Here is a 26,111-nt window from a genome sequence, read left to right as displayed (position 1 = left end):
AATGTTAACAGACGAAACTCCCTAAATAAAAGATATAGATTGGCAGAATGATTTTAAAAATATGATCCATCTATATGTTGTCTACAAGAAACTCATCTGAGACCCAAGGATACAAATAGATTGAAAGTGAAAGGCTGGAAATAGTCCATGCCAGTTGTGACCAAAAAAAAAGAAGAAAGAAAACAGGAGTTAGCCATACTAATATCAGACAAAATAAACTTTAAATGCAAAGATGCCATAAGAGACAAGGACGAACACTACATATTAATAAAAGGAACAATTCACCAAGAAGAAATAACAATCATAAATGTTTATGCACACAATCAAGGAGCACCAAAGTACATGAGGCAAACTTTGGTAAAACTTCCTTTGGTAAAGGAAGCAAAAGATCTTTCAACAATAATAGTGGGAGACATCAGTACACCAATCTCTTCTATAGAGAAAGAAATCAGACAGAAGATCAATAAGGAAACAGAGAACCTAAACAATGCAATAAATGAAATAGAACTAACAGACATATATAGATCATTACACCTGAAATCAGCAGGAAATACACTCTTCTCTGGTGTTCATGGAAGGTTCTCCAGGATAGACCATATGATGGGACACAAAATTTTAATAAATTTTAAAAGATTGAAATTATTCACAGCACTTTCTCTGACCACAATGGAATGAAACTGGAAATCAATAACCACCAAAGAACCAGAATATATTTTCACAAATATATGGAGGTTAAATAACACACTCTTAAACAATCAGTGGGTCAAAGAAGAAATTGCAAAGGAAATCAGTAAATATCTGGAGACAAGTGAAAACAAGAATACAACATATCAAAACTTATGGAACATGGCAAAGGTATGCTGAGAGGGAAATTTATTGCCCTAAATGCCTATATTAATAAAGAAGACAGAGCAAAAATCAAGGACTTAACTGCTCACCTGGAGGAACAAGGAAAAGAACAGCAAACTAACCCCAAAGCAAATAGATGAAGAGAAAGAGCAAAGATTAAAGCAGAAATAAATGAATTGGAGAAAAAAAAAGAGAATCAATAAAACCAAAAGTTGGTTCTTTGAGAAAATCAATAAAATTGATGGACATTTAGCTAGGCTGACAAAGAAAAAAAGAGAGGATGCAAATAAAATCAGAAATGAGAAGGTGGGGGGTCATTACAGCGGACCCTGAAGAAATAAAGAAAAAATCTGAGGAAGATACTATGAACATCGGTATGCTAACAAACTAGACTACTTAGATTAAATGGACAAATTCCTTTCTAGTTTGCTAGCTGCTGGAATGCAACACACCAGAGACGGATTGGCTTTTAATAAAAGGGGATTTATTTTGTTAATTCTTCAGAGGAAAGGCAGCTAACTTTTAACTGAGGTTTTTTCTTATGTGGGTAGGCACAGGGTGATCTCTGATGGCCTTCTCTCCAGGCCTCTGGGTTCCAACAACTTTCCCTGGGGTGATTCCTTTCTGCATCTCCAAAGGCCTGGGCTGAGCTGCAAGTGCTGAGATGAGGTATGCTGGGCTGCTTGGGCTGTGCTCCATTGCACTCTCTCGTTTAAGCACCAGCCAATTAACTCAAACATCATTCATTGCAGCAGGCACGCCTCCTAGCCGACTGCAGGTGTAATCAGCAACAGATGAGGTTCACATGCCATTGGCTCATGTCCACAGCAACAGAACTAGGCATCTTTACCTGGCCAAGTTGACAACTGAATCTAACTACCACACACACAAACAACCTACACTGACTCAAGAAGAAATAGAACCAATCACAAATAAAAAGATTCAATCAGTCATCAAAAAAATCTTCCTACAAAGAAAAGCCCAGGGCCAGTTTGCTTCTCAGGGGAATTTTTTTTTTTTTTTTTTTTTTTTTTTGCATGAGCAGGCACTGGGAATCAAACCCAGGTCTCCGGCATGGCTGGCAAGAATTCTGCCTGCTGAGCCACTGTCACACCACCCTTCTCAGGGGAATTTTACCAAACATTTCAAAAAGAACTAACATCATTCCTGCTCAAACTCTTAAAAAAAAAATGAGGTAAAAGGAACACTACCTAGCTCATTTTTTGAAGCTAACATTGCTCTAATGCCAAAACTGGATAAAGATATTACAGGAAAGGAAAACTATAGGCCAATCTCCCTAATGAACATCGGTGCAAAAAATTCTCAACAAAATACTTGCAAATCGAATCCAACAACACATTAAAAGAATTATACATCATGACTAAGTGGGGTTTATACCAGGAATGCCAGGGTGGTTCAACCCAAGAAAATCAATCAATGTAATACACCACATTAACAAATCAAAAGGGAAAAATCATAAAATCATCTTGATTGATGCTGAAAAAATTCAACAAAATTCAGCATCCTTTTCTGATAGAAGCATTTCAAAAGTTAGGACTTGAAGGAAACTTCCTTAATATGATAAAGGGTATATATGGGAAAATCCACAGCAAGCATCATACGTAGTAGTGAGGGACTGCAAGCCCTTTCCTTGAGATCAGGAATGAGGCAAGGATATCCTCTGTCACCACTATCATTTAACATCGTGCTAGAAGTTCTAGCTAGAGCAATTAAGCAAGAAAAAGAAATAAAAGGCATCCAAACCAAAAAGGAAGTAATAAAACTGTTATTATTTGTAGATGACATGATCCTATACTTGGAAAATCCTGTGAAATCTACGACAAAGCTACGTGAGCTAATAAATTCACCCAATTGGCAGGATACAAGATTAATAAGCAGAAATCAGCAATGTTTCTATGTGCAAGTAATGAACTAACTGAGGAAGCAATTAAGAAAAAATTTCATTCACAATAACAACCAAAAGAATCAAGTATCTAGGAATAAACTTAACTAGGGATGTAAAGGACCTGTACACATAAAATTACAAAACATTGCTAAAATAAATCAAAGAAGAGCTAAATAGGTGGAAAGACATTCTGTATTAATGGATAGGAAGGTTAAATGTCATTAATTCCACCCAAATTGATCTTCATATGTAACGCAATACCAGTCAAAATTCCAACAACCTACTTTGAAGACTTGGAAAAGCTGGATATTAAATTTATGTGAAAGGGAACATGGATTCAAAGAGCCAAAAACATCCTAAAAAAGAAGGAAGTGGGAAGATTTGCACTTCCTGACTTTAAAGCTTATTTTAAAGCCACAATGGTCAAAACAGCATGGTATTGGCACAAAGATAGACATATTGATTAATGGAATCAAACTGAAAGTTCAGAAATAGACCCCAGATCTTTGGCCAAGTGATCTCTGACAAGGCCTCCAAATCTACTGAACTGGGACAGAATAGTCTTTTCAATAAATGTGGCCAGGAGAACTGGATATCCATAGCCAACGGAACGAAAGAGGACACCTTCCTCATACCCTATACAAAAATGAACTCAAAGTGGATCAAAGACCTAAATATAAGAACCAGGACCATAAAACTCCTAGAAGAAAATATAGGGAAACATCTTCAAGACCTAGTAATAGGAGGTAGATTCTTAGATCTTATACCTAAAGCACTACAGAAAAAAACAGACAAATGGAAACTATTCAAAAGTAAAGTTTCTGTGACTCAAAGGACTTTCCCAAAAGGGTGAAGAGGCAGCCAACTCAATGGGAGAAAATAGCTGGAAACCACATTCTGATAAGGTTTTGATAGCCAGCATATATAAAGAAATCATACAACTAAACAACAAAAGAACAAACAACTGACTTATAAAATGGGCAAAAGATATGAACATTTTTCCAAAGAGGAAATACAAATGGCTAAAAAGACATGAAAAGATGTTCATTTTCATTAGCTATAAGGGAAATGCAATCAAAACCATAGTGAGATATTGTACACCTATTAAAAATGGCTGCCATTAAAAAACCAGGAAACTACAAATGTTAGAGAGGATGTGGAGGAATTGGAACGCTTATTCACTGCTGATGGGAATGTATAATGGTACAGATGCTGTGGAAGACAGTTTGGTGGTTCCTCAGAAGATTAAATATCAAATTGCCTTACAACCCGGCAATACCGCTACTTGGTATATAGCCAGAAAAACTGAAAACAGTGTCATGAACAGATATTTGCACACCAGTGTTCATAGTGGCATTATTTACATTATTATTTATAAGTTGCATGAACTACTTCAAAGATATGACACTTGTACAGAGAGTTAATAATAGACAGGTATATGGGAAAATTATCTATTGCATACTGTGGGCTATATTTGAATACCTCACTAGTACCACAACAATATTAGGGGTAAATGATTGGGGGTAGGGGTAAGCATTTAAGTGAATGTTTGGGCTTTATTTTTGGTGAGGGTGTGCTTATCTGTTATTTTTCTCTTTGGAGCAATGAAAACTTTCTAAAATTGAGAGTGATGATGATTGTACAACTAAGTGAGGATACTGTGAGACATTATTTTGGATAAAATATATGCTATATGAATATATCTCATCAAAATCTGCAAATTCTAAATAAATAAATCAAGAGAAAGAGTCAAGTGCTAGAGAAAATGTGGAGAGAGAGATATACTTATTCGATGTTAGTACATTAGCAGAATGGTGAAGCAAAGTGCCCCTCTGAAAAGCAATGTAGTGGATCCAAAGGAGGCTAGATATAGGGTCACCACATGATTAGGCAATCCCATTACTAACAATATTCTTGGAAGAACTGAAAGCAGGGACTTGAATAGACATTTTCACAGTGATGCTTATGGCATCATTATTCAAGATACCCAATGAGTGGAGGTAGGCAAAGCGTGCATTGACTGAGGAGCAAAAGTACAAACTACGGAGTTTACATATGATGGAATATTGTGCAGCTACAGAAAGGAATGAAGTCATGAGGTATGCAGTAAAGTGAAAGAATCCTAAGGACATTATGTTGAGCAAAACAGGCCAGAAACAAAAGGACAAATATTGTATGTTCTCATTTAGAAAGTATTTATAAGGAAATTAGGGCCTAGATTGTAAGCTCTTACAGCAGTCACATTTATTCCTGAATTTTAAGTGTTATTTCTAAGTTTTGAGATGCTGTGGTCAATGTGTATAACCTGGTATTTCCCTGGAATTTTGGGTACCTTTGTGACAACTAAGACTGAGAGTTAGAGTTCTGCAGCTCTGAAAGTCAGCATTGCTCCATATAGCAACTGTTAAAGAAGCCAAAAAAGAGATCAGACTTCAATTAGAGATACAAGTGAAGCTGATCTGGTTGGAACAAAGGCAAATCAGAAGACAGGGTAAAGGATAATATTGTCTGTATTCTAAAACTTCACCTTCTATATGAGACCAAAGGAAAAGATGTTTATTTTGTCCAAAATTTAAGTTTTCTGTAGCACACAATCTAATAACCTGTCTGATCAGTTCATTTAAACAACTTAAACACATGAAACCTAGAACAAGGAGTGAGAACTTGTAATTCTGTATAGCTTGAAGTGATACCTCATACATTTAAGAGTATGTTGGGCAGATAATAAAAAAATATTTGGAAAGCCCCTTGAGGACTGGAAAAAAAAGTATGGATCTATTAAACTTTCCCACTTGGAAATTCCTAATACTCTCACAAGCATTAGGGATTCCCAAGTTAATAGGGCAAATCCTCAATCTTGAATCTTGCTCTTATGAAATTAATTTCTGTAACAGGGAAGCTAAGCCTACCAATAATTATGCCTTAAGGTCACCCCCAGAGAACCTCTTTGTTGCTCAGATGTGGCCCCTCTCCCTAAGTCATCTATGCAAATAAACACATTACCCTTTCCCCTACATGGGACATGACATCCAGGGGTATAAATGTCCCTGGCAACATGGGACATGACTCCCGGGGATGAGCTTGGCCCTGGCATTATGGGATTGACAATGCCTTCTTTACCAAAAGGAATGGAACAAAATAAGGTTTCGGTGGCTAAGAGATTTCAAATAGACTTGAGAGGCTGTTCTGGAAGTTACTCCTTATGCAAGCCTTCAGCTAGATAATGCTAATTGCACGGTAAGCCGAGCCCCAATCTTTCCTTAGGGTTTCCTGAAAACCCTAAGGAATACCCAGGGCTTTATCTGAGACTATATAAAAGTCTCACTCACTAGGTTTATTTTGCAGAAACTGTAAACATCCAGCTTATTCCTATGCCAGATTAGTGCTGAAACCCAGAGGTACCAGTCTCGCCAAGAGCATCAACCCTCTACCTCATAATGTAGATACCCCTTTCAACATGAAAATGTTAGAAGGGTCCCTGCCCAAATATCTCAAAAGTTTGGGAGAAGAATCAAATGTGTGGGAGAAGTGGTAACAGAGAAGGCAGGATTTATTATATGATTATGACTACTGAATCATTATATTGATACTTATTTTTAGTCTCTAGTGCATTAGAGCAACTAGAAGAAAATATCTGAAATTGTGGAACTGTAGCCCATACCATACTTTGAAATTTGTTCTATAACTACTAGTTAAAATGTTCTTTGAAATTTATCACTTTTTGCATATATGCTATATTTCACAATAAAAGATGTTTCTAAAATAAGAGAATGTTTATGACTGGACAGTCAGCTAATGTGGAGGACATAACAGAGAAGAGGCAGAAAGAGAGGTAAGAGGATAAGAAAGAAGAAAAAGGAAGAGAGTTTTCTACTGGCAACAGAGGCCTCTGCTGGGGTATGCTATCATTCTGCACTTAAATCCAATCCAACTGGATAAAAAAGGAAGCCAATTATGAGCTATTGATCAAGAAAGCCAGGGGCCACTCAGAGAAGGGATGGCAACCCCTGCTCCGCCAGAACCTGCCCCTAAAAGAGAATTGTGACTTTCAAAGTGTTTTAAAGCCAGGGGAATGTCTATTCAAGTAAACTCTCAGGCTGAACCTAAGTGTACAAAAATGGCATAACCCAGAAGGGCTGATTTGAAGGCCCTGCCTCCTAGGTCTTCCCCCCTGGCTATGCCCCCACATGTACTTGGCTGCCACCCCTCCCTTACAGGCTCCAAGTCCCCCTCCACTCACCCCGGTTCCGGGCCCTGGACTATACCAGCCCGTCATAGAGGGACAGCGCCTGCACGATGGAGGGGTCTGCCTTGGATCCTTCCTGGAACTCCTGCAGCGTCAGCTTCCCATCGGCGTTCTGTAGGCAGAGAAGAGCGGCTGAAGGTGGAGGGACAATCGCCTCCTAGGCCAGGGCCTGCAGACCTGGGCCTTCGACACCCCCACGCTCACCCCAAGCTCAACGCAGGGCTGTTTCCAAGAGAGCTTCTAAAATCAGATCAAGAGGCAGGCAGTGCGGCTTGCTAGATAAGAACTGGCAACAGATCTGGACACTTGCTGGGTGGCCTTGGGCACGTGATCCACCTCTCTGGGCCTTTGTTCCTTCATCGGGGAATGGCCATGTGATTATCCCCGGTAATTACACAGTTTCCTCAAGGCATTGGGGTGAGGGCTCTGTGAGCTTCAGCCACATAAAGTGCTTGGCACGCTGGAGGTACTCCATAACTCTGTAGTTTTTGTTATCTCTATTATTAATTCCCAGGAATGGTGGTTAGCCGAAAGGGCTAAGAGCCTAACACATTTCTCTGGGGGTATTTAAACCATTCCTGGAGCAGCCCACACTGCACTAGGTGGAACTCAGGCCAGGGCACAGAGGGACTTTTGCAGTTTCTTGGGGGAGAGGGTGGCTAGAGCCAGAATCCCTTCCCTGGGGACCACCCACTTCACCTCCTGAGACCCAGAGAGGGAAAGCAATGCCAATGGTTCTGGCCACATCGGCAATGCTGAATGGCCTCTGCACACCCAGCCTGAGCTAGACTTGACCCCAGGGAATCCCCAAAGCCGCCCTAGCAAGAGGGTGCTGCTCTCACCCACATTTTACTGACAGGGAAACTGAGGCACCATCAACTACCCAGGTTCCCATAGCTGAGAAGAAGGAAAGCCAGAAATTACACCCAAGTCAGTCTGACTCCAGGATCTGCCCTGTTTCCCAATATAAGGGAGATGTGGACAGGGCAGATCTAAGGAGTCCATTAAGCACTATTAAATCGCACTGGGAACAAGTGAGTATCTCTCATTCTACTTTCCGTCGTAAATCCTTTGATAATTACAAAGAGACTAGCTCCCTCTGAGGCTAGCCTGTCTTTAACACCTCTCTAACTTGTGCTAATTTCCCTTTTTTAACTAAGAATGTGCAGACCTCCAGCTCAAAGATTTCAGGGCAAGTAACTGTATCAAGTGAAAATGTATTAATAAACTCCATCTCACTGTAATTATTGGATTATTTGTATCCTTTTTTTTTTTAAGGCAAACAATACTGTGTTTCCTTACCATCATGATATCAAATTCCCATTTAAAACAAAGCAGTCTCGGTTAAAAAAAAAAAAGTTTGATTTGAAGAAAGAGTTTCTTAGTCTGGGGTTCATGAATAGAATTCAGCAGGTTTGGAACCTGGATGGGGAAAAAATTCAGTCTTTGTATTCACTAATCCCTAACTGACATTTAGCTTTTCCTTCAACAATGAATGTAGGAGGCAATCCCCAATAGAACCAGCAGCACCGGACGCTGTCAGCAATGGGGCCACTGCGATTTTCCTAACACACTGAGGTGGCTACAGCCACCGTGTACTCTTATCACTAGTTCACAGTTACCTGAGTTATTATTGAATGTGTTAACAAAGAAGCCCACATGCTATATCACAAATTATTTTTAATACTTTTACATCTATATCGCAAAATAATTACTTTTGCGGTCCCAAGAATTTTATTTTATGCATTTTAAAACATTATTCTAAGAAGTCCATAGATCCAGAATGCCAAAGAGGTCCACAGCAAAAACCAAACCAAACCAGTGGGGTGGGATTAAGAACCCTCGATGAGAGACAAAGTATCAGGCAGACCTACTTCAAGCGCGACGGGCGTGGCTGCGGCCGGGGAACAGGACATCAGACCAGGTTGCGTGCCTTGAGCCAGTCCCACAGGCAATCAGTGGTAAAACCAGGCCCAGTCCCCAGGGTCTCCACAGCCTGCCCACTCCTGGCACCCTAACTCCCCCAGCCAAGGACCGGCCCCACCCCAGCCCTTACCTTGTCCATCATGGCAAAGATCCGGTCCACCCTCTTCTCGGGGGTGTTCTCCTCCTCGGGCAGCTCCACAGTGTTCCCCTGCCAGGGACGGACAAGGTGGTAGGCCGGGCCCCTGGACGCCCAGGCTTTGAGCTTTTGGCCAAACCTTTGCCTCCCAGACCTGAGCTGGTTCCAGATGAGGATGGCCTACCCACCCCTCCAAGCCTCCACCATCTCTGTTGTTCTGGTCTGGAATATCTCACCCACCCCAACCCCACTATCTGCCTCCCACCTCCCACCTGTCCAAGGTAGAGATGTACAGGGTGACGCCAGGCAGAACAGCAACTGCCCAGGTGGCTCCTCTGGACAAGGGCCAGTCACCACATTTGATGTCCCCCTGCCACCCCCGCCCCACAGAGCCCAGGCCCTTACCACCATCTGGTAAATGGCATCCACAATATCCAGCATCTCGTTCCTGGTGATGTAGCCATCGTTGTCCAAGTCATAGAGCTTGAAGGCCCCTGCAATCAACCAGCCAAGGCTTCTCAACACCTCCTCTCCTCCCTGCAGCTCAACGCGCAGCCAGGGACCAGGTGGCCCCAGTCCACTGACAGGGACAGACCACACCACTTCCAGGGCTAACTGCAGGGGTCTCTCATTGCTGGTGAAGCAAACCCAAACTGTTTTTACCTTTTCTCCTTGCGATTCCTTTTCCTGCACCTTGCATTCTAGCCACGCTCACCTCTATATCTTCCTCCCGTCCCTCCCTCCACGGGCCTCACACATGCTGTTCCCTGCCTGGAACCTTCTTCCCTCCTTCTTCCCTCACATAAGGTGGCCAACTCTTCCTCTTCAGAGGTCAGACTCATAACAAGGTCAGCTTCTCTACCAAGGCTCCCATCTCCCCCCTTTCTGCCTCAGTTGCAATTTTATGAGATTATTTAAATGTCTCCTTTCTAGACTGACTGAGTCTATGAAAACAGGGTCCCGTCTTATTCACCAGCAGATTCCCAGTCTCCTGCTCAGTGCCAACACTGGGTAATGTTTGGGCAACACTTGTTGAGTGAAGGAGTAAAAGGAGGAATAAATGACTGAGTGAAATCAGGAATTATAATATTAGAACTAAATGGTGGCTCCAGCACTGCAGCTTGGGTCTTTGTCTCCATGCCACATTGCCCGCTGCCCCACTGCCATCCTCTGTCCACTTGACCTAACTGAAGCTCATTCCTCCAGTCCAGTCCCTCCAGCAGAGACCTCCTCTGACCTCATCTGGACCATGCTCTTAATCTTGAACAGAGGGCCTGGCCTGGTTATTCTGTCATGTGAGCAGGACCAGCCAGACATGGGGCCCCAATGGGACTGTCTCCTGCATACCTGGACCCCCGACAGAGCCCGCCGGCCCAGAGGCCACCACGGGGCCCTCCCAGCAGGGAAGCCCTCTGTGGGGCTGCTGCCACAGGGTGTCTGGCACCCCTGCTGGCAGGGGCCAAGGGCTGCCTCCCTTCTGTCCTGGGACCTCCTGGCAGCTGCCCAACTACGGCCGAAGGGCAAGACTTACACCGCAGCTTCTCGTCCAGGGTTCCCCTTGAGGTCACTGACAGCGCCTGGATGAACTCAGAGAACTCAATCCGCCCGTCCTGTCAGGAGAGAGAGAGGGAGAGGGGTGGTCTCAGTCACTGCTAGGCCACCTGGCCAGGCCAGACCTCAGGCAGGTCGTGACGGGCAGCAGCAGGGGCCAGAAATCCATGGCTGCTGGACACCCAAGAGAAGAGAGCAGAGATAAAGGGTTGAGGTGACAAGAGAAGGAAGGGGGAGATGAAAGAGACTGAGACTGGGGCACAGCAAGGTGGTGGGGGAAGGAATTAGAAAGGGGACAGGCTGAGCAGGAGAGAAAGGAAAGGCTAAGGGGAGAGCCTGAGTCCACTTCTGATACAACAAAATACTTTGGAACCTCCCCAGTGGAGCCCCAAGCCAGAGGTCACCCCAAAACACACTCACCCTCTCTTGACAAGACCCACCCAGAAATACCTTCAGCCTTGAACAACAGGCTCAGAGGTTTTTGCAGAAGGAAGGACCCTAAAGATCATTTAAGCCAGCCTATTGTTTTGCAGAGGCAGAAACTGGAGCCTGGAAAGGGGCAGAGGCCTGCCAGGGGCCCACATGTCAGAGCAAAGCCAGGTAGTGTGGCTCCCAGCCCGGGGTGCCTGGACAGAAAGCCAGAACATGTTAGAATGGAAACCACCTGAGTGCCCAACAGCAGGGGAGCACAGAAACAAGCTGCAGTAAGTCCAAGCATCAATACTATGCAGCCAGGGAAAATGCCTTCGTGGGACAGAATCTGGAAGACTTATGGCTACACCGACAAGAGATATATCAGTTGTTGCAGTGGTCATCTCCAGGAGGGCAATGCACACCACACGGATAAACCTTGAAAACGTTGTATTAAGTTAAAGAAGCTGTCACAAAGACCCCACATCATACGATCCTCAGAGCCTCAGTTTCCTCATCTGCAAAACTGGAGTTTTAAAAGTGTCCCACAGGGCAGGCCACAGTGGCTCAGCAGGCAGAGTTCTAGCCCGCCATGCTGGGGACCCGGGTTCAATTCCCAGTGCCTGCCCATGCCAAAACAAAACAAAACAAAACAAACAAACAAGCAAAAAAGTGTCCCACAGATGGTTGTAAGTCCTCAATAAAAACAATCCATGTAAAGGGCTTAACACATGGTAAATGTTGGTAAATGTCAGTTATGATTAGTAATCCTGTTGGTATCCCTGAAGGTATTTGCATTTTGTGTTTCTAAGATAAAGTTCAGGGGACCCCTGTGCATTCCTAGGTGTACACGTATTTGTGTGTCCACGGTATATGTGTGCATGTGTGTGCATGTATCTGCGTGTGTGGTGACATGACTATGTACATGTGTACGGGTGTGTGTGTGTATGCCTGTGTGTAGATGTGCATGCATTTGAATGTGTCTGCGTATATGTGTACAAGTGTGTGAGTGTGCCTGTGTGTGTATTCCTTCTCCAAAAGGGAACGTGTGCAAGAGAGAGTGGGTGTGGAGATGCTGCGGGTGCCTACAGGAGCTGAGCAGGCTACTGCAGGAGGGAGGAAACCCCAGGCTGGTGCAGGCCCCATCAATCCCTGGCTCACCTTGTTTTCATCAAAGACGTTGAAAACAAACGTGGCAAACTTGGTGGGGTCTCCAAATGGGAAGAACTGCTTATAGATCTTCTGGAAGCCCGCTGCATCTAGCTGTCCGCTGGGGCAATCCTTAATGAAGCCTTTATACCTAGAGGAAAGAGACCAGGCAAGAGAGGGTGAAAAGAGAAGTCAATATCCTCCACCCACCAGAAGCCCCTACCAGAGTGCAGGGGGCTGTGAATCCCTGTGCAAAGAGACATTACCACATGGCAGTCCTGGGGACAGACTTCAACATCGTAGACCTGGGCTCAGCCTTACCTCCGCCTCTCACTGGCTGTGGGACCTTGGACAAGTGACTTCACTTCTCTGAGCCTCATTTCTATAAGGAGGCCTAGAAAACTCACCTTACAGCATTGACATAAGAATCAACCCAAATACTAAGCACAGAACACTTGGCCACTTAGCCCTATTTTCAGCACAGAGGGCTGAAACAAAACTTACATGTACAACTTCTCCAAAGCTGCGCTCTAGCACAAGTCACCCCCGCCGCCCCCCACCTTCTCCACCAAGCCCTGCCCAGCAACACAGACCTGAGCAGTGCTGGTGGGTAGAGCTGTATGGGGCCAGCATCTGGCTCTTCCCACACGCCTGTATTCTACCCCCCATTTGCACAGACCCACACCTCTCCCACCCCCTCTGTGCACAGGGAACTGTGTAAGCTGACTGGTGCAGTGTAGTGAGCACAGAGGGGATCCTGGCTTTGTTTCAACTGGATGTGTCCATCCTGAATCTCCAGGGCCCAGCATAGGACCTGCCAGTTACCTGGCCAGCTGATGGCAGCATGGCTTTGTGGTCTGACTTCCAGCCCTGCCATTCACTAGATGTACAATGTCAGGCGAGAGCCCTCACTTCTCTGAGCCTTAGTTTCCTCATCTATGAAGAGGAGACAGTTATCACACCCACTCTGTAGGAATGTAGCAACTTGATACAGGGCTGGCATATAGAAATTAATCAACAGCATGATCTTTATTATTGTGGATTAAAATATGTTGTTTCAAATCAATTCACAAGTTGGCTCCAGTGCGTAGCTGAGGTTCCTCGATCTTGAATGAACATTACTCTGGGGACAATCCCCAGCACAAAGGGAAGCTAGAGGGAGAGATTAGCTATGATTAATCACTTCTGCTAGGCCAGGCTCTTCGCTGGGAACTTTGCAAAGCTTATGCTCCTTGAATGTCCATCACAGCCCTATGAGAAAGGGACTGTGGGGATGCCCATTTTAAAGGGGGGAAGCTAAGGCTCAGAGAAGCAAAGTCATTTGCCCAAGTCCTTGAAGCCCAGTACCTAGAGAAACTGGACCATGGGAGATTTTCACACCTGCTCCCACCCATTCTTTGACCTCACTGGGAATCTGCATGAAGACTCCCCTCTCCCCTCTAACATCAAAGAGAGGGTCCGGAGGTTTCGGGCTTGAACTCGTTTGTGGCGCTGTGATTAGGGTGCATGGAGAGAGGGAAAGTGTGGAGAAGCCACTGCTTCCCCATCCACTAGAGAACAATCTCAGGGACCCGTGGTGGGGATGCGCGTGTACAGGGACCTAAAGGGACACACTAAGCACCCAAAGGCGGCAGCCTCAGGAATTCCGTAACCTAAATGACAGGAGATCAGGTGACAGAAAGAAAACAAGATTTGCTAATGTTGGAGCTGTTCCTTGTGGAGGACAGGTTGTTGTGGTGCCGGAAGGGTGCAGGGTGAAGCTGGGGGGAGACCACAGAAGAGGGAGCCGTATCATGGTGGGGACGTTTCCATCCCCAGGTGGGACTGAAGTTCTAATTACCATCTAACAGTGTTCATGGTAGCACAAGGTCATAAAAAAGGCCAAGCCACCTCTCTGCCCTGCCCCAAGGGCACCTTGAGTGGTCAGACACCCAGGGAAGTATGTCTTGTCTCAGGGACCAGGTTCTCAGTTTGGAGCTTTCATAGCCATCCCATGACAGCGGTCCCAAGGTACAGCACTAAGCCTTTCTCTTCTGCTCTTTGTGGGAGGCTTAATTATCCCCATTTCACAGATAAAGCCACTGAGGCACAGAGAGGTCAGGTGATCTGCCCTCAGTCCCCTGGCAATAGGGGAGCTTGGAGCCTAGCCATCAGCCTGCCCTGCCTCTTGGTGCCTTCTGCCCTGCCTGTCAGCCTGCAACCCTGGCATTGAGCCTTCCTTAGCACATGATGTCCCCAGGCCCGCCCAGAATCCCTGCACCCTGTCTTGGCAGGACACTCAGGGTCTACTGGCCTCTGTTAAGCCTCAGTCTGCTCTGAGCCCTGCTTGGACCGGCCAAGCCAGAAGGAAGTAAAGTAGGCAGGAGAGCCAGGGACCCCGAGGCCAGGCGGGCACAGCACTGTGCCCCTTCCCAGACCAGGTACCAGGCCAAAGGAAAGGACAAGGCCCTCTCCAGCTCCTGCCCCACAAAGCTGACTTCTCCCTGCTTCCTTCCCAGCTGGGTGTTTTAAAATGTCTCCAGCTCAAATCTTCACATCAAGGCCTTGATCTCTATGCCCTAGAGAAGAAACATTTCCAGGACAAGAACTAGTCCATGACCCCAGGCCCCCAAGTCAGGATGGTTTCCTGGGCAGGGGGAGGGGATAGGCCTGGTGCCCCAGAGGGGACTTAAAGACATATGTAGGGCACATCCAACTGTTACAGACCCCTTGGGAAGCTGAGGAGGAAGAATCCCCTCTGTACTTCTCCATATCTTCTAATTTCTCCACAATGCTACTGGATGATTCTAAAACGTTACTAAATAATAAGATAAAATGCAGCCAAAAGACTCTCCAGGACCAGTCCCTGCGGGCAGCTCAGAATTCACCAGCTCTCAGGAAGGAGAAGGTGAAGCACTGAGCAGCTCGGAGAGCCATCAGCACTGTGAGCAGCTGGGGGTGGGCCAGGAGTGGGGGCCTGCAGGAGTAATGGAGAGAGGGTGGGCACTGGCAGGACAGCTCAGAGAGGAGCATTCATGGGCCCTGCCTGGTGACCCCTGACAAGGCTGTCACTGCAGGGCCCCAGCCCCCTAGAACACCATTAACTGGTGAGGCATGGCCTGATGACAGCACTGCCACCTCCCCCATTCCTAAAGTCCACACCCAGCCACACTTTCTAGAACTTGCCATGTCATTTCCAGCCTCCAGGACTGTGCACCTGCAGGTCTCTCTGCCTGCACAGTTCCTCCTTCTCTTACTTTGGCTAATCCACTTATAGCCCAGGTTCCAGCTTAGGCATCACTTCCTCCAGGAAGTCTGCTCAGGTTCCCCATGTCCGAGGCCTGACGTCTCCTCTCACCCCTAGTACTTGCCCAGCATGGCCTGGACCACACTATATCAAACACACCTGGTCTCAAGGCTGTGGCCTCCAGCTGAGTGAGCTCCCTGACATCACGGTGCCCTGATGTCCCAGCATAAGGCCTGGCTCATAACAAGGGCTCAGGAAATATATGTTCAGGGAATGAATGAAGGAAGGAAGGAAGGAACAGCCAGACAAGGGAAGAGAGAGCAAGAGCCCAGGATTCCAGCTCAAAGCTGTCTTCTTCCTTAGCCCCATGGAAAAGGGCATCTGAGACCCTGGCCAGAATCCAGTGGTTAGAAAACCAGTGATATGCTCTGATGTCTCTGGGTATTAATGGGGAATCAGGAGGCCCAGAGAGGGGGAGAGACTGGCCCAAAGTCACACCACAAGTTAGCAGCACAAACAGGGCTCAGACCCAGGGCTCACCTACCCCTCCCGCGAGCAGGCTATGCCACCTCTGTGTAAGTGCGGTTAAGCGCCTCCCTCCCCAAATATTATGCAACCTTTTCACCATCAGAAGGTGAAGCGGGGCACCCTGCTGCAGCTGGAGCAGGCAGATGGGGGTGATCGCAGCTGTCCTGGCTGCCCCATCACCCTGAGTCCCTAAGTCCCCTGCAAAATCATCACAGAATTTTATGTGATGGGTCCTGTCACTAGGGGTGACCCTAGGGGCCTCTCCCCTGTCCCCTCCCATCCCTCAATATCTGGCTGAGTCAGCACATCCCAAACCAGATCCACACCGCTTTCCTCCCCACTGCAGGCATCCCAGAGGGCTGCTGCCTGGCATGTAGCCCACGCCCATGCATTCCTTCCCAAAGGACAGGATGACTGTACGGGTGCCCCCATGCCCCATGCCCAGGGCTCAGGTTCCAACAAGCCTGGGCATCCCTGCCTCCTCCCGCCAGCCCCACCTCCTCTCCTTCGGAAGTACAGCTGCCAACGAAACCTGCACTAGTGGTCCCGGGAGACATGGCCCCATCCTGTCACACTGCGGGGGGGGGTGTCGGGGGACACCCTGAGCAAACACCTTCCCCACTCTACCCCCCAGTGTCCCTGCTGGTAAAACAGGGCTTAGACTCGGTCCGGGTTTATGCATCTTGGCACTATTGACATTTTGGGCCACATAATTCTTCCTTGTGGGGGGTGGACGATGTGCTGCAGGACGTTTAGCAGCATCCTTGGTCTTTAGCCCCTCGATGCCAGTAGCACACGGCCCCCAGCTGTGACAACCAAAACCCCAAATGTCCCTTGGGGGACAAAAGTCACTCTAGTTCAGAACCACTGGGCCAGGTGGTTTCAGGGGACCCCCAAGAGCTCAAGATTTTGTACCTGACTTTCCCGTGCTTTGAGATTCTAAGTCTCTGAGTGATGGCACCTAGAGTGCGCCGGACATTGGGCTGCAAGCTTTCCAGGCATGACTTCATCATACTGCCTACCTTACACACAGAGAAACTGAGGCTTAGAAAGGTTAAGTGACCTCTTGGCTTGGAGCCTTCACCTGGCCATTTCTTCTGCTCAGACCCTTTTTCCCTTCTTTTTTTACCCACCTAACTCCTGCTCACCCTTCATTCTCAGCTCCAGTGCACCTCCCTCCAAGATGGCCCCTCTGACCACCCCAGACTGGGTCCCATCCGGGTACACACACTGCAGCCCCCAGCTCCAGGACGGGGCCTAAGTGGCCCCTCGTACCACTATGCCTTGAGAATGAGTATCTGTCTCCCCCACTGCATCTTGTGGTCCATTGAGGCAGGAACCATATCTTCCAGTTCACCCTTCAATCTACAGGCCCCACCACTGAGCCTGGCATGTAGCAGATGCTCAACAAATGTGAATGGCATCACACAGCTAGCAGATGGGCTGGCCAGACTGTGCTGTCCCCTCTGTGCTCAGTGCCCTGATGGGGAGAGAGGTGACTAGGTCTCCAGTCTCCTGCCCACCTCTCCAGCAGCCCAGCATCACCATGGCCCTGCTTTCCTTAGCATCTTCTGCTAGATCCTGGCCCAAGATGGGAAGCAACAGCACTCCTGGATGGTCAACACGGTCACTGGCACAGTTCAGGCGGGGAGAGGGGAAAAGACAGCACAAAGAGGTGCTGTTACCACGATTCATGCTGCAAACTGGTTATTTGGGGGTGACCTACACGGTCAGGATCTCAGGGCCCAGCCCCACAATCTCCAGGCACCGCAGAGGACAGACAACCCTCAGGAATCCATCACGTGGGCCCCACCATGAGAAGCCGCCCCAGGTGTGCAAGGCACTGCCCGACCCCAGTAGGGAACCCACTTCAGTCAAGTGATTTAGGCACACCACACAGACAAGGGCAGGGAGAGGTATTCCTTATTGGTCTCTGTGCTTACTGTCTCCCTGGTTGCACTGAGCATGCATGGATTTTGCCATATGCAATATGAGTTTAATTCTTTAAAAGTTTAAAGAGCTAAAAAGGAAGGATTCTGGCTTCCAAATCCTGGCTCTACCACCAACCTGTGTGACCTTGGGCAGGTGACTTTCCCATTCTGAGCCTCAGTTTCTCGTCTGGGAGCAGGGAACTAATATGGCCCCTACCTTTAAGGTCACTGAGTGAGCCTCAATAAATGGTCGTCGCTATTGTTAACAGCAAACGATGCCCTCCACACACCAGAGTCGGGGGCACCAGGCCCAGCGCAGCCCCAGGGCCATACAGTGCCTAACCCGACTGAGGAAGATTCTGGAGCTGGGCCCTGAGATCCTGACCGTGTAGGTCACCCCCAAATAACCAGTTTGTGCCCCATCCAGCCAACTGTCCCATGGAGGTTCTGGTACACACCTGGGAGGCCCCACATCTGCCCTCAAGAAATCCTTTCTAATACCTGGCCTCATAGTACGTGGGCAGGGTCTTTTCGGGAACGTGCCAAGATCCCTCCATGCCCCTCCCCATTCAATGACTCTACTGGATGCCTCACACAGTCTTGAACAAGAACTGGGTTCTTACATCTTTGGGGGCCAGGATTCCTTGGGGAATCAGATAAGAAGCTGTGGAACCCACTCAACTAGCCACCCTCAATAGCATAGCCAGAGATTTCTATGCTCCTACAAGTAGGGCCTGCAATCCACTGAGAGCTTGAAGCAGCTACAGAAGTCGGACCACCAGCCCAAATTCCCTTAAGATGAAGGGGAGCTGGAACTCTCTGGGGGGGAAGTTGAGGCAGCATTAGAATTAGGGCAGCGGTTGGCTGAGCAAAGGGCAAATTCCAAGAAGCGGTCAGACCACAAGGAGAAAGATATCTCTGACCCCATCAGCCAATGGACCCCATCTGAGTGAGACATCTATGATCAAGAATCCAACGAAGGAGGTGAAAAGGGAGGGTAGTAAAATAGCTAATGAAAATTATAAAAGGAACAAAAATCTATAAAAGCAGATTGCTTCAGAGTGCCAGGGCCTCTCTCATCCTTCTTTTCTTGCAAGAATGCCTGCGTGTCCTCTCACATGCATTCTCATTAACTTTCTACTTGCTTACTCAAAGAAAAAAAGCCATGGAACCCAGCCTCAGAAACAGGCAAAGTCCATGAAATTCCATGCATACAATTTCCAGCCATGGGGAACAGCAGTTTTTTATATGGTTCACTTTATAGGAACAGCTCCTTGCAACAGGGTGGAGATGTAAAAAGGAAAACTCGGATTCAACAATTGCATTCTTACACTTCTATAAAAGGGAGGGAGGGAAAAGAAATCTGTCATTTTTTAAGAATACTGAAGGCTGAATGCCATTTGCAAAACATTCCCCAACTTGACGCTGTGCTTCCTCTCTGCACACCTCCCACCCTCTCTCCCGCCCCCCAGCACACCAGCCTGGGAGAATGCCTGAATAAGAACCTCTTCTCCCTCAGTTCCTGTTTCCCCAGCACCCAGCACTGAGTCTGGCACACAGTAGGTGATCAGTAAAGATTTGATGAATGAATGAATGAATGCATTCCATGACTCATGGGCCAATTCCAGTTCAGCCTCTAATTCTCTGAGTGTCCTGAGTAAGCCGTGATGCTGTCAGAGCCTTGGTTTCCCAAAGGCCTGATCTTCTAGAACTTTCTGGAATTCACATGCTCTCAGTTCTCACAGAAATCTTATCCTTTAGGAACTTGCTTGAACAAAAGTCCCAATTCTCCCTCCATGCCAAGAGTTAAATATTGCAATGGCTGCTTTCTGCAGTGTGAAAGGTAGGAAATAAATAGATAGATAAATAATAAAGCATAACCCCAACCTGCAATCAGCCAAATGCAGCTGGGAGTGCCACAGAAACAGCCTTGACAAATTGTTCTCCCATTATCTTTTCAAACAACTCCCTTCCCGTCGCATTCCCCTCCCAGAACTGCCTGGAGACCCAACTTCCTTCCAATGGCTTCAGACAGTCCTGCGGGAGGCACCTCAAACACATTCATGAGGACGATCCCTCCTCCTCCCCCAGTCTCATCCCCACTTTGGATTTCGTGGAGTTTCCCAGAGCAAGAGGCAGCATGTCTGGGACCCGACAGCCTGGGCCGTGGAGGCGCAGAGGCTGAACCCAGACCACACACACACACATATCCAGAACTATTTGACCTGAGCACATGTCTTCACCCCTCTGAGCCTCAGTTTCTACGTCTATAAAATGGGATTACTCCTAGGACCTACCTCACGGCACTGCTCTAAGCTTCTGGACAGTGTCCGGCCCACAGGAAACACTCTGCAAATGTTAAGATGTTAATAAGAGGCTTGCTTCCTTACCCATATTTGTAATGTTTGGTCCAGGATGACCAGCTGGCCCTGTTTAGGTGGCTGCAGAATCCCTCATGCTTCTACCCATTGTTTCTGACACAATATAGTCAGGTTATCTGGTTATTATAAAAGTAAATTGCATTAGGGACACTCAAATCAATAGGCCAAGCCCTTGATTTTGAGGCTTGCTCTTGTGAAGCTTATGCATGTAGTGGAGAAGCTCAGCCTACCTATAGGTATGCTTAGGAGTTACTTCTGGAGGACCTCTTTTGTTGCTCAGATATAGCCTCAGTCTCTCTAAGCCCAACTCTGAAAGTGAAATTATTGCCCTCCCTCCTAGGTGGGACATGACATCCAGGGGTGAAAGTTTTCCTGGCAGCATGGGAGATGACTCCCAGGGATGAGTCTGGCCCTGGCACCAGGGGATCAACAATTCCACCCTAACCAAAAGGGAGAAAAGAAGGGTAATAAATGGCTGAGAGAGTTCAAATAGAGTTGGGAGGCTACTCTGGAGGTCACTCTTACACAAGCTTCAATTAGACATTGCTACTATCATAACTGGCCAAACCCCAAACAAAACCATTCCTGTTAATCCGAAAGAACACGTAAGGCAATATATGACTCTACAAAGGTTCCATGCACTAGGGTAACACTCCAGAAGTCTACAACCTCCAGATGGGTCCCTGGACCAGATAAATGCTAAAATGCAGAGGGGCCACCCTTTCCAGAACATCAACTAGTTCCATCCTCCTAACCCATATTATCAACAGCCCCTTCCAACATGAAAAAAAATAGAATAGGCATAGGCCAATACCCCTAAAGAGTAGGAGAAAGATCAGAGGTGATGGTGGAGTTATACAAAGAAGGTAGGGTTTAACAAATGAGTATGAGTGTTGAATTATTATATTGAAATTTCTTTTAGTATCCAGTATCTTAGAGCAGCTAGAAGTAAAAACATAAAATTGTAGAATTGTAACCCATACCAAACTCTGAAATTTGTTCTACAACTAATTGGTGCAATGTACTTTGAAATGTATTGCTTTTTTGTATATATGTTACTTTTCACAAAAAAGAAAAAAAGTCGATTGCTATGATAAATGCACAGCTATATAGTTATATGATGATATTGTGAACAATTGATTGTATATTTTGGATGGTATGTGACTGTATAATATATACCAATAAAAAATAATTTTTTTAAATATAAACTGACTGTTTTAGTTTACTAAAGCTGCTAGAATGCAATATACCAGAAACGGAAGAGCTTTTACAAAGGGGATTTATTAAGTTACAAATTTATAGTTCTAAGGCCATGAAAATATCCAAATTAAGGCATCAATCAAGAAAACCTGATTCCCATCTCAGGTTTCTCTGTCATATGGGAAGGCACACAGTGACGTCTGCTGGCCCTTTGCTCCCAGTAACTGGTTCCAGTGGCCTCCGCTCTGAGCTTCTGTCTGTTTCCAGGCATCTCCAAACATCTGTATCTGTGTCAGGCCTGAACTGTCTTTCTCTCCATGAACTCTTATAAGGACTCCAGTAAATAATTAAGACCCACCTTGAATGGGAGGAGTCACATCTCCATCTAATCAACCTAACTGAGAGGTCCACCATACAATATTGAATTAGGATTAAAAGAACATGGCTTTTCTGGAGTACACATCAGCTTTGGCCAGCACATTTCACCCTCTGGACCCCAAAAGACATCTTTCCATAAACAAAGTACATTCACTCCATCACACTATCACAAATGCCTTAAACCATTTCAGTAACAATACAGATACAATAAAAGGTCAGAAACAATACAAAATCTCACCAAAGTCAATTATAGGCATGATCTGTTTTAAGGCAAAAATTCTCCTCTGGTTGTTGACCTGTGAAACTCAGCAACAAGTTATCCACTTTCAACATACAAAGGAGGAACCGTCACAGGGTGAACATTCCCATGGCCATGGGGGAGACTGGAAGGAAAACGGAAGTCACCAGACCCAAACAGTTCCAAAAACCAGCAGGGCAAACGCCATTCGATTTCCAAGTCTGAGAGTCATTTATCATCCTCGGAGCTTAGGAGAACAGCAGTCCCACCCTTTTCCAAGGACTTACACAGTATTCCTGTTTTCTCTAAATGCTGGAGTGAGGGTTGCAACCTTGGGGAACTTTGGGGAGACCACCTTTTCCTTGGGTCTACCCTCTCTGAGTATCAGGGTAGCACCCAGACTCTCTTTCATCTCTGGGGCACATGCTCAACCTTCTCAAAACAGTGAAGTAGCAGCAAGGCTTCCCCCAATTGCCAAGGAATGTGCTCCACTCTCTCTCTGAGGTCTGGGGCACCAAAACTCTTCCTGAACATTGAGGCGGAAGGTCCGCCCTCTGCCTTTGGGCAAACTCACCCTCTCCAAGTGCATGGGTGGGTCTGGTCTCTTGGCCTAAGATTTCTTGGCTTCAGAACTTTAGTTTCCAGGGTTCTGCCTTTGAAGTAATTTTTCCTTCAATCTGTCCCTTTTCTGTCCCTTTAAGTCCAGACTGGCAGTGGTTCCACTTATACATTTTCAAAAAGCTCAGAATTTTCCAAACTATTAGTTTCTGATCTCTTTGTACCCAATAGCTCATTTCTCAATTTATCCTTTTCCCGTCACATTTTACTACAAACTGCAAGGAGAAACCAGGCTGCATTTTCCACAATTAGTTTGGAAATTTCCTCAGCTAAGTAACCCAGGTCTCTGCCTTCAAATTCTGCCTTCCAGCCAACACCAGTACTCAGTTTTGCCAAATTCTCTGCCATTTTAAAATAATGACAACCTTATCATTTCTGTCTAAAGCCTTGCTGGAGGTATCTTTTAGAGTCCACAATTCTACCAACAATCTGTCCAAAACAATTCAGGCCTTTCCTATTCACTTCCTCACAATTCTTACAGAATCTTCCCTTTATCCATTTAAAAAGCTGTCCCAACATGTTTGGTATTTGCAAACTGCAGCACCCCACTTCTCTGGAACCAAAATCTGTTTTAATTTGCTAAAGCTGTTGGAATGCAATATACCAGAAACGGGTTGGGCTTTACAAAGGGGATTTATTAAGCTACACATTTATAGTTCTAAGGCCATAAAAATGTCCAACCTAAGGCATCCAGAGAAAGATATCTTGACTCTGAAGAAAGGCCGAATGGTGTCCAGGATTTCTCTGTCAGCGGGAAAGGCACATGACTGGTGTCTGAGGACCTTGCTCCTGGTTCATTGTTTTGTGCTTCTGATTCCAGTGGCTTCCTTTCTAAGCATCTGTGGGCCTTCACTTCGCTCCTCTGGGGCAAAACACTGGGCTCTGGCTTGCTTGGCATCTCATGGAAAGGCACATGGCAATGTCTCCTGGAATCCTCTCTTGGCTTCTGGTTTCAAGTAGCTCTCAAAGACCCTGTGGGATTCTTCTGATGTTTTCCTCTGCATCTCCATATGTTTACCAACAGTCTGTTCAATGCAATTCAGCCTTTTCCTATTCACCTCCCCACAATTCTTCCAAAATCTTACTCTCATCCATTTAAAAAGCCATTCCAACATGTTTGGTATTTGCAAACTGCAGTATCCCACTTCTGGTACCAAAATCTGTTTTAGTTTCCTCATGCTGCCAGAATGCAATATACCAGAAATGGAACAGCTTTTACAAAGGGGATTTATTAAGTTACAAGTTTACAGTTCTAAGGCTATGAAAATGTCCAAACTAAGGCATCAACAAGAGTATACCTTCACTCAAGAAAGGCCAATTCCTGTCTCGGGTTTCTCTGTCACATGAGAAGGTACACAGTGGCATCTACTGGATCCCTCCCAGGTTTCATTGCTTTCAGCTCCTGGTTCCAGTAGTCTCCTCTCTGAGCTTCTGTCTGTCTCCAAGCATCTCCAAATGTCTGTATCTCTGTCAGTTCTGAACTGTCTCTCTCTCCATGAGCTCTTTTAGGGACTACAGTAAACTAATTAAGACCTACTCTGAATGGGTGATGTTTTTGTTGTTAGTGCTGCCAGAAATGCAATATACCAGAAATGGATTAGCTTTTACAAAGGGATTTATTAAGTTGCAACTTTACAGTTCTGAGGTCATAAAAACATCCAAACTAAGGCATCCAGGGAAAGATACCTTGACTCAAGAAAGGCCAATGTTCTGGAACACCTCTTTCCACAGGAAGGCATGTGACTGAGATCTGCTGGTCCTTTGGCTTCTGGTTTTCAGACAGCTTCCCCAGGAGTGTTCTCTTTCTGCATATCCAAACATCTCTTTGTGTGGGCTCTGAAGCTTTTTCCAAAATGATTTCCTTTTAAAGGACTCCAGTAAGTGATCCACCTTGAATGGGTAGAGACACATCTCCATGGATACAACCAAATCAAAAGGTCCTACCCACAATTGGGTGGGTCACATCTCCACAGAAACAACTTAGTCAAAAAGATCCCACCTAACAATACTGAATCAGGATTTAAATAACATCGCTTCGCTGGGGTACACAACAATTTCAAACAGCACAAATAGAGTCATATCTCCATTTAATCAAAAAGTCCCACCTGCAACTGGGTGTGTCACGTCTCCATGGAAGCAACCTAATCTAGAGGCCCCACCCTATAATATTGAGTCAGGATTAAAAGAATATGGCTTTTCTGGGGTGCATAATAGTTTCAAACCAGCACAACAACCATCACATCAAATATGGAAAGCAGAAAATATAAGACAAAAGAAGTACCTACGATCCCTGATGCCACCACCAGTCTCTACCTGTTTTCTTCTCGCTGATTTCTTTTCCTCCCCTTACTTTTTCCATCTGAGAACTGTGGTGGACACATATCTGTGCTGTGCTGCATCTCCTCAGCACTGTCATCTTCATTTTCCAGGTAATTATGATTTCACCTCCAAGGACCTGGAATCTTTCTTAACCAGCCCCCGTTGTTGTTCATGATCTTCCGTACGATGGCTCGGCCTCAAGTGGGTGGGGACTGAGATGGCCAGGAGCAAGGGGTCTGGGGACAGGGGCAGAGGTGGAGGGCACCAGGCTGGTTGCAGACCCCAACGCTGGCCCCACCTCTCCAAGCCTCCAGCCTCCTCCCTCTGTCAGACACAGACAATACCACCAGCACCCCAGAGCTGGGAGGAGGCAAGAACACGGTGCCATGGGCTGGACAGCACAAGTGTCCAATCTGTGTTGGGCCAGTGTCACATCACCGTAACCTGGGCTGTGTTCCTGATGACCTGGGGGCCTGGGCTCTCCCCAGAGGACCTGGGGCCTGCGTTCTAGCCTGGGCTCTGCTTCTACTCGCTGCATAGCCTGGGACAAATCACAGAATCATGTAAGAGCCCTGGGCCTTGACTTCTCCTTCTGAGCAGTGGCCACCAAAATTCACCACAGAATAAAGATGCTCCTGTATTGTGCTGGAGAGATGGGAACAGGGAGGCCAGCAAAGACCCCTCTGAGGAGGCAACATGTGAGCAGAGATGTAACTAATAAGATGGAGTCAATCATGCCAAGATCTGGGGGAGAGGGAACAGCAAAGACAGAGGCTCTAAGGAAGGGATGAGCTTGGAATGGGTGAAGGGCAGCAAGTGTGGCTGGTGTCCCCTGAGCTACGCAGAGGAGAGAGGGTGCTTTCAGAGAGATCTGGGAGCCCCTAGGGCCAGGTGCTTCACTTCCCACTTTATTCTAAGTGCAGCGGGATGCGACAGAAGGACTTTAAGCAGAATAGCCCGAACTGATTTCATTTTCATCTTCACCTGGATGCCACGTGAAGAGTGGATGGCAGCAGGGCAAGTGTATAAGAAGGAGCCCAGCAGGGCGGCGACTGCAGTGCCCGGATGCAGATCAGACAACTGGGACCAGGTGGTGTGGGACTAGTTTTTTTGAAGAG

At 46.4% G+C, this 26,111-nt stretch overlaps 1 protein-coding gene across 2 annotated transcripts in view; it reads right to left on the bottom strand.

Annotated features, from left to right (window-relative positions):
- Positions 1–26,111, bottom strand: part of NCS1 (neuronal calcium sensor 1) — a 63,692-nt gene that overhangs the window by 7,035 nt on the left and 30,546 nt on the right. For both annotated transcript variants that reach the window (XR_013169872.1, XM_077147118.1), the window contains exons 3-7: positions 12,187–12,325; positions 10,595–10,673; positions 9,469–9,557; positions 9,058–9,135; positions 6,996–7,113 (exon numbers count right to left, since the gene is read on the bottom strand). Coding sequence is in view for 1 of the 2 variants with exons in the window: in XM_077147118.1 (XP_077003233.1) it covers positions 7,015–7,113; positions 9,058–9,135; positions 9,469–9,557; positions 10,595–10,673; positions 12,187–12,325 (484 nt within the window). In the remaining variant the exon portion in view is untranslated. The remainder of the gene's footprint in view (positions 1–6,995; positions 7,114–9,057; positions 9,136–9,468; positions 9,558–10,594; positions 10,674–12,186; positions 12,326–26,111) is intronic.

This window comes from Tamandua tetradactyla, chromosome 2, assembly GCF_023851605.1.
Source record: "Tamandua tetradactyla isolate mTamTet1 chromosome 2, mTamTet1.pri, whole genome shotgun sequence".
In the NCBI taxonomy this organism is placed as follows: Eukaryota; Metazoa; Chordata; class Mammalia; order Pilosa; family Myrmecophagidae; genus Tamandua; species Tamandua tetradactyla.
This window is presented reverse-complemented; position numbering and strand designations above follow the sequence as displayed.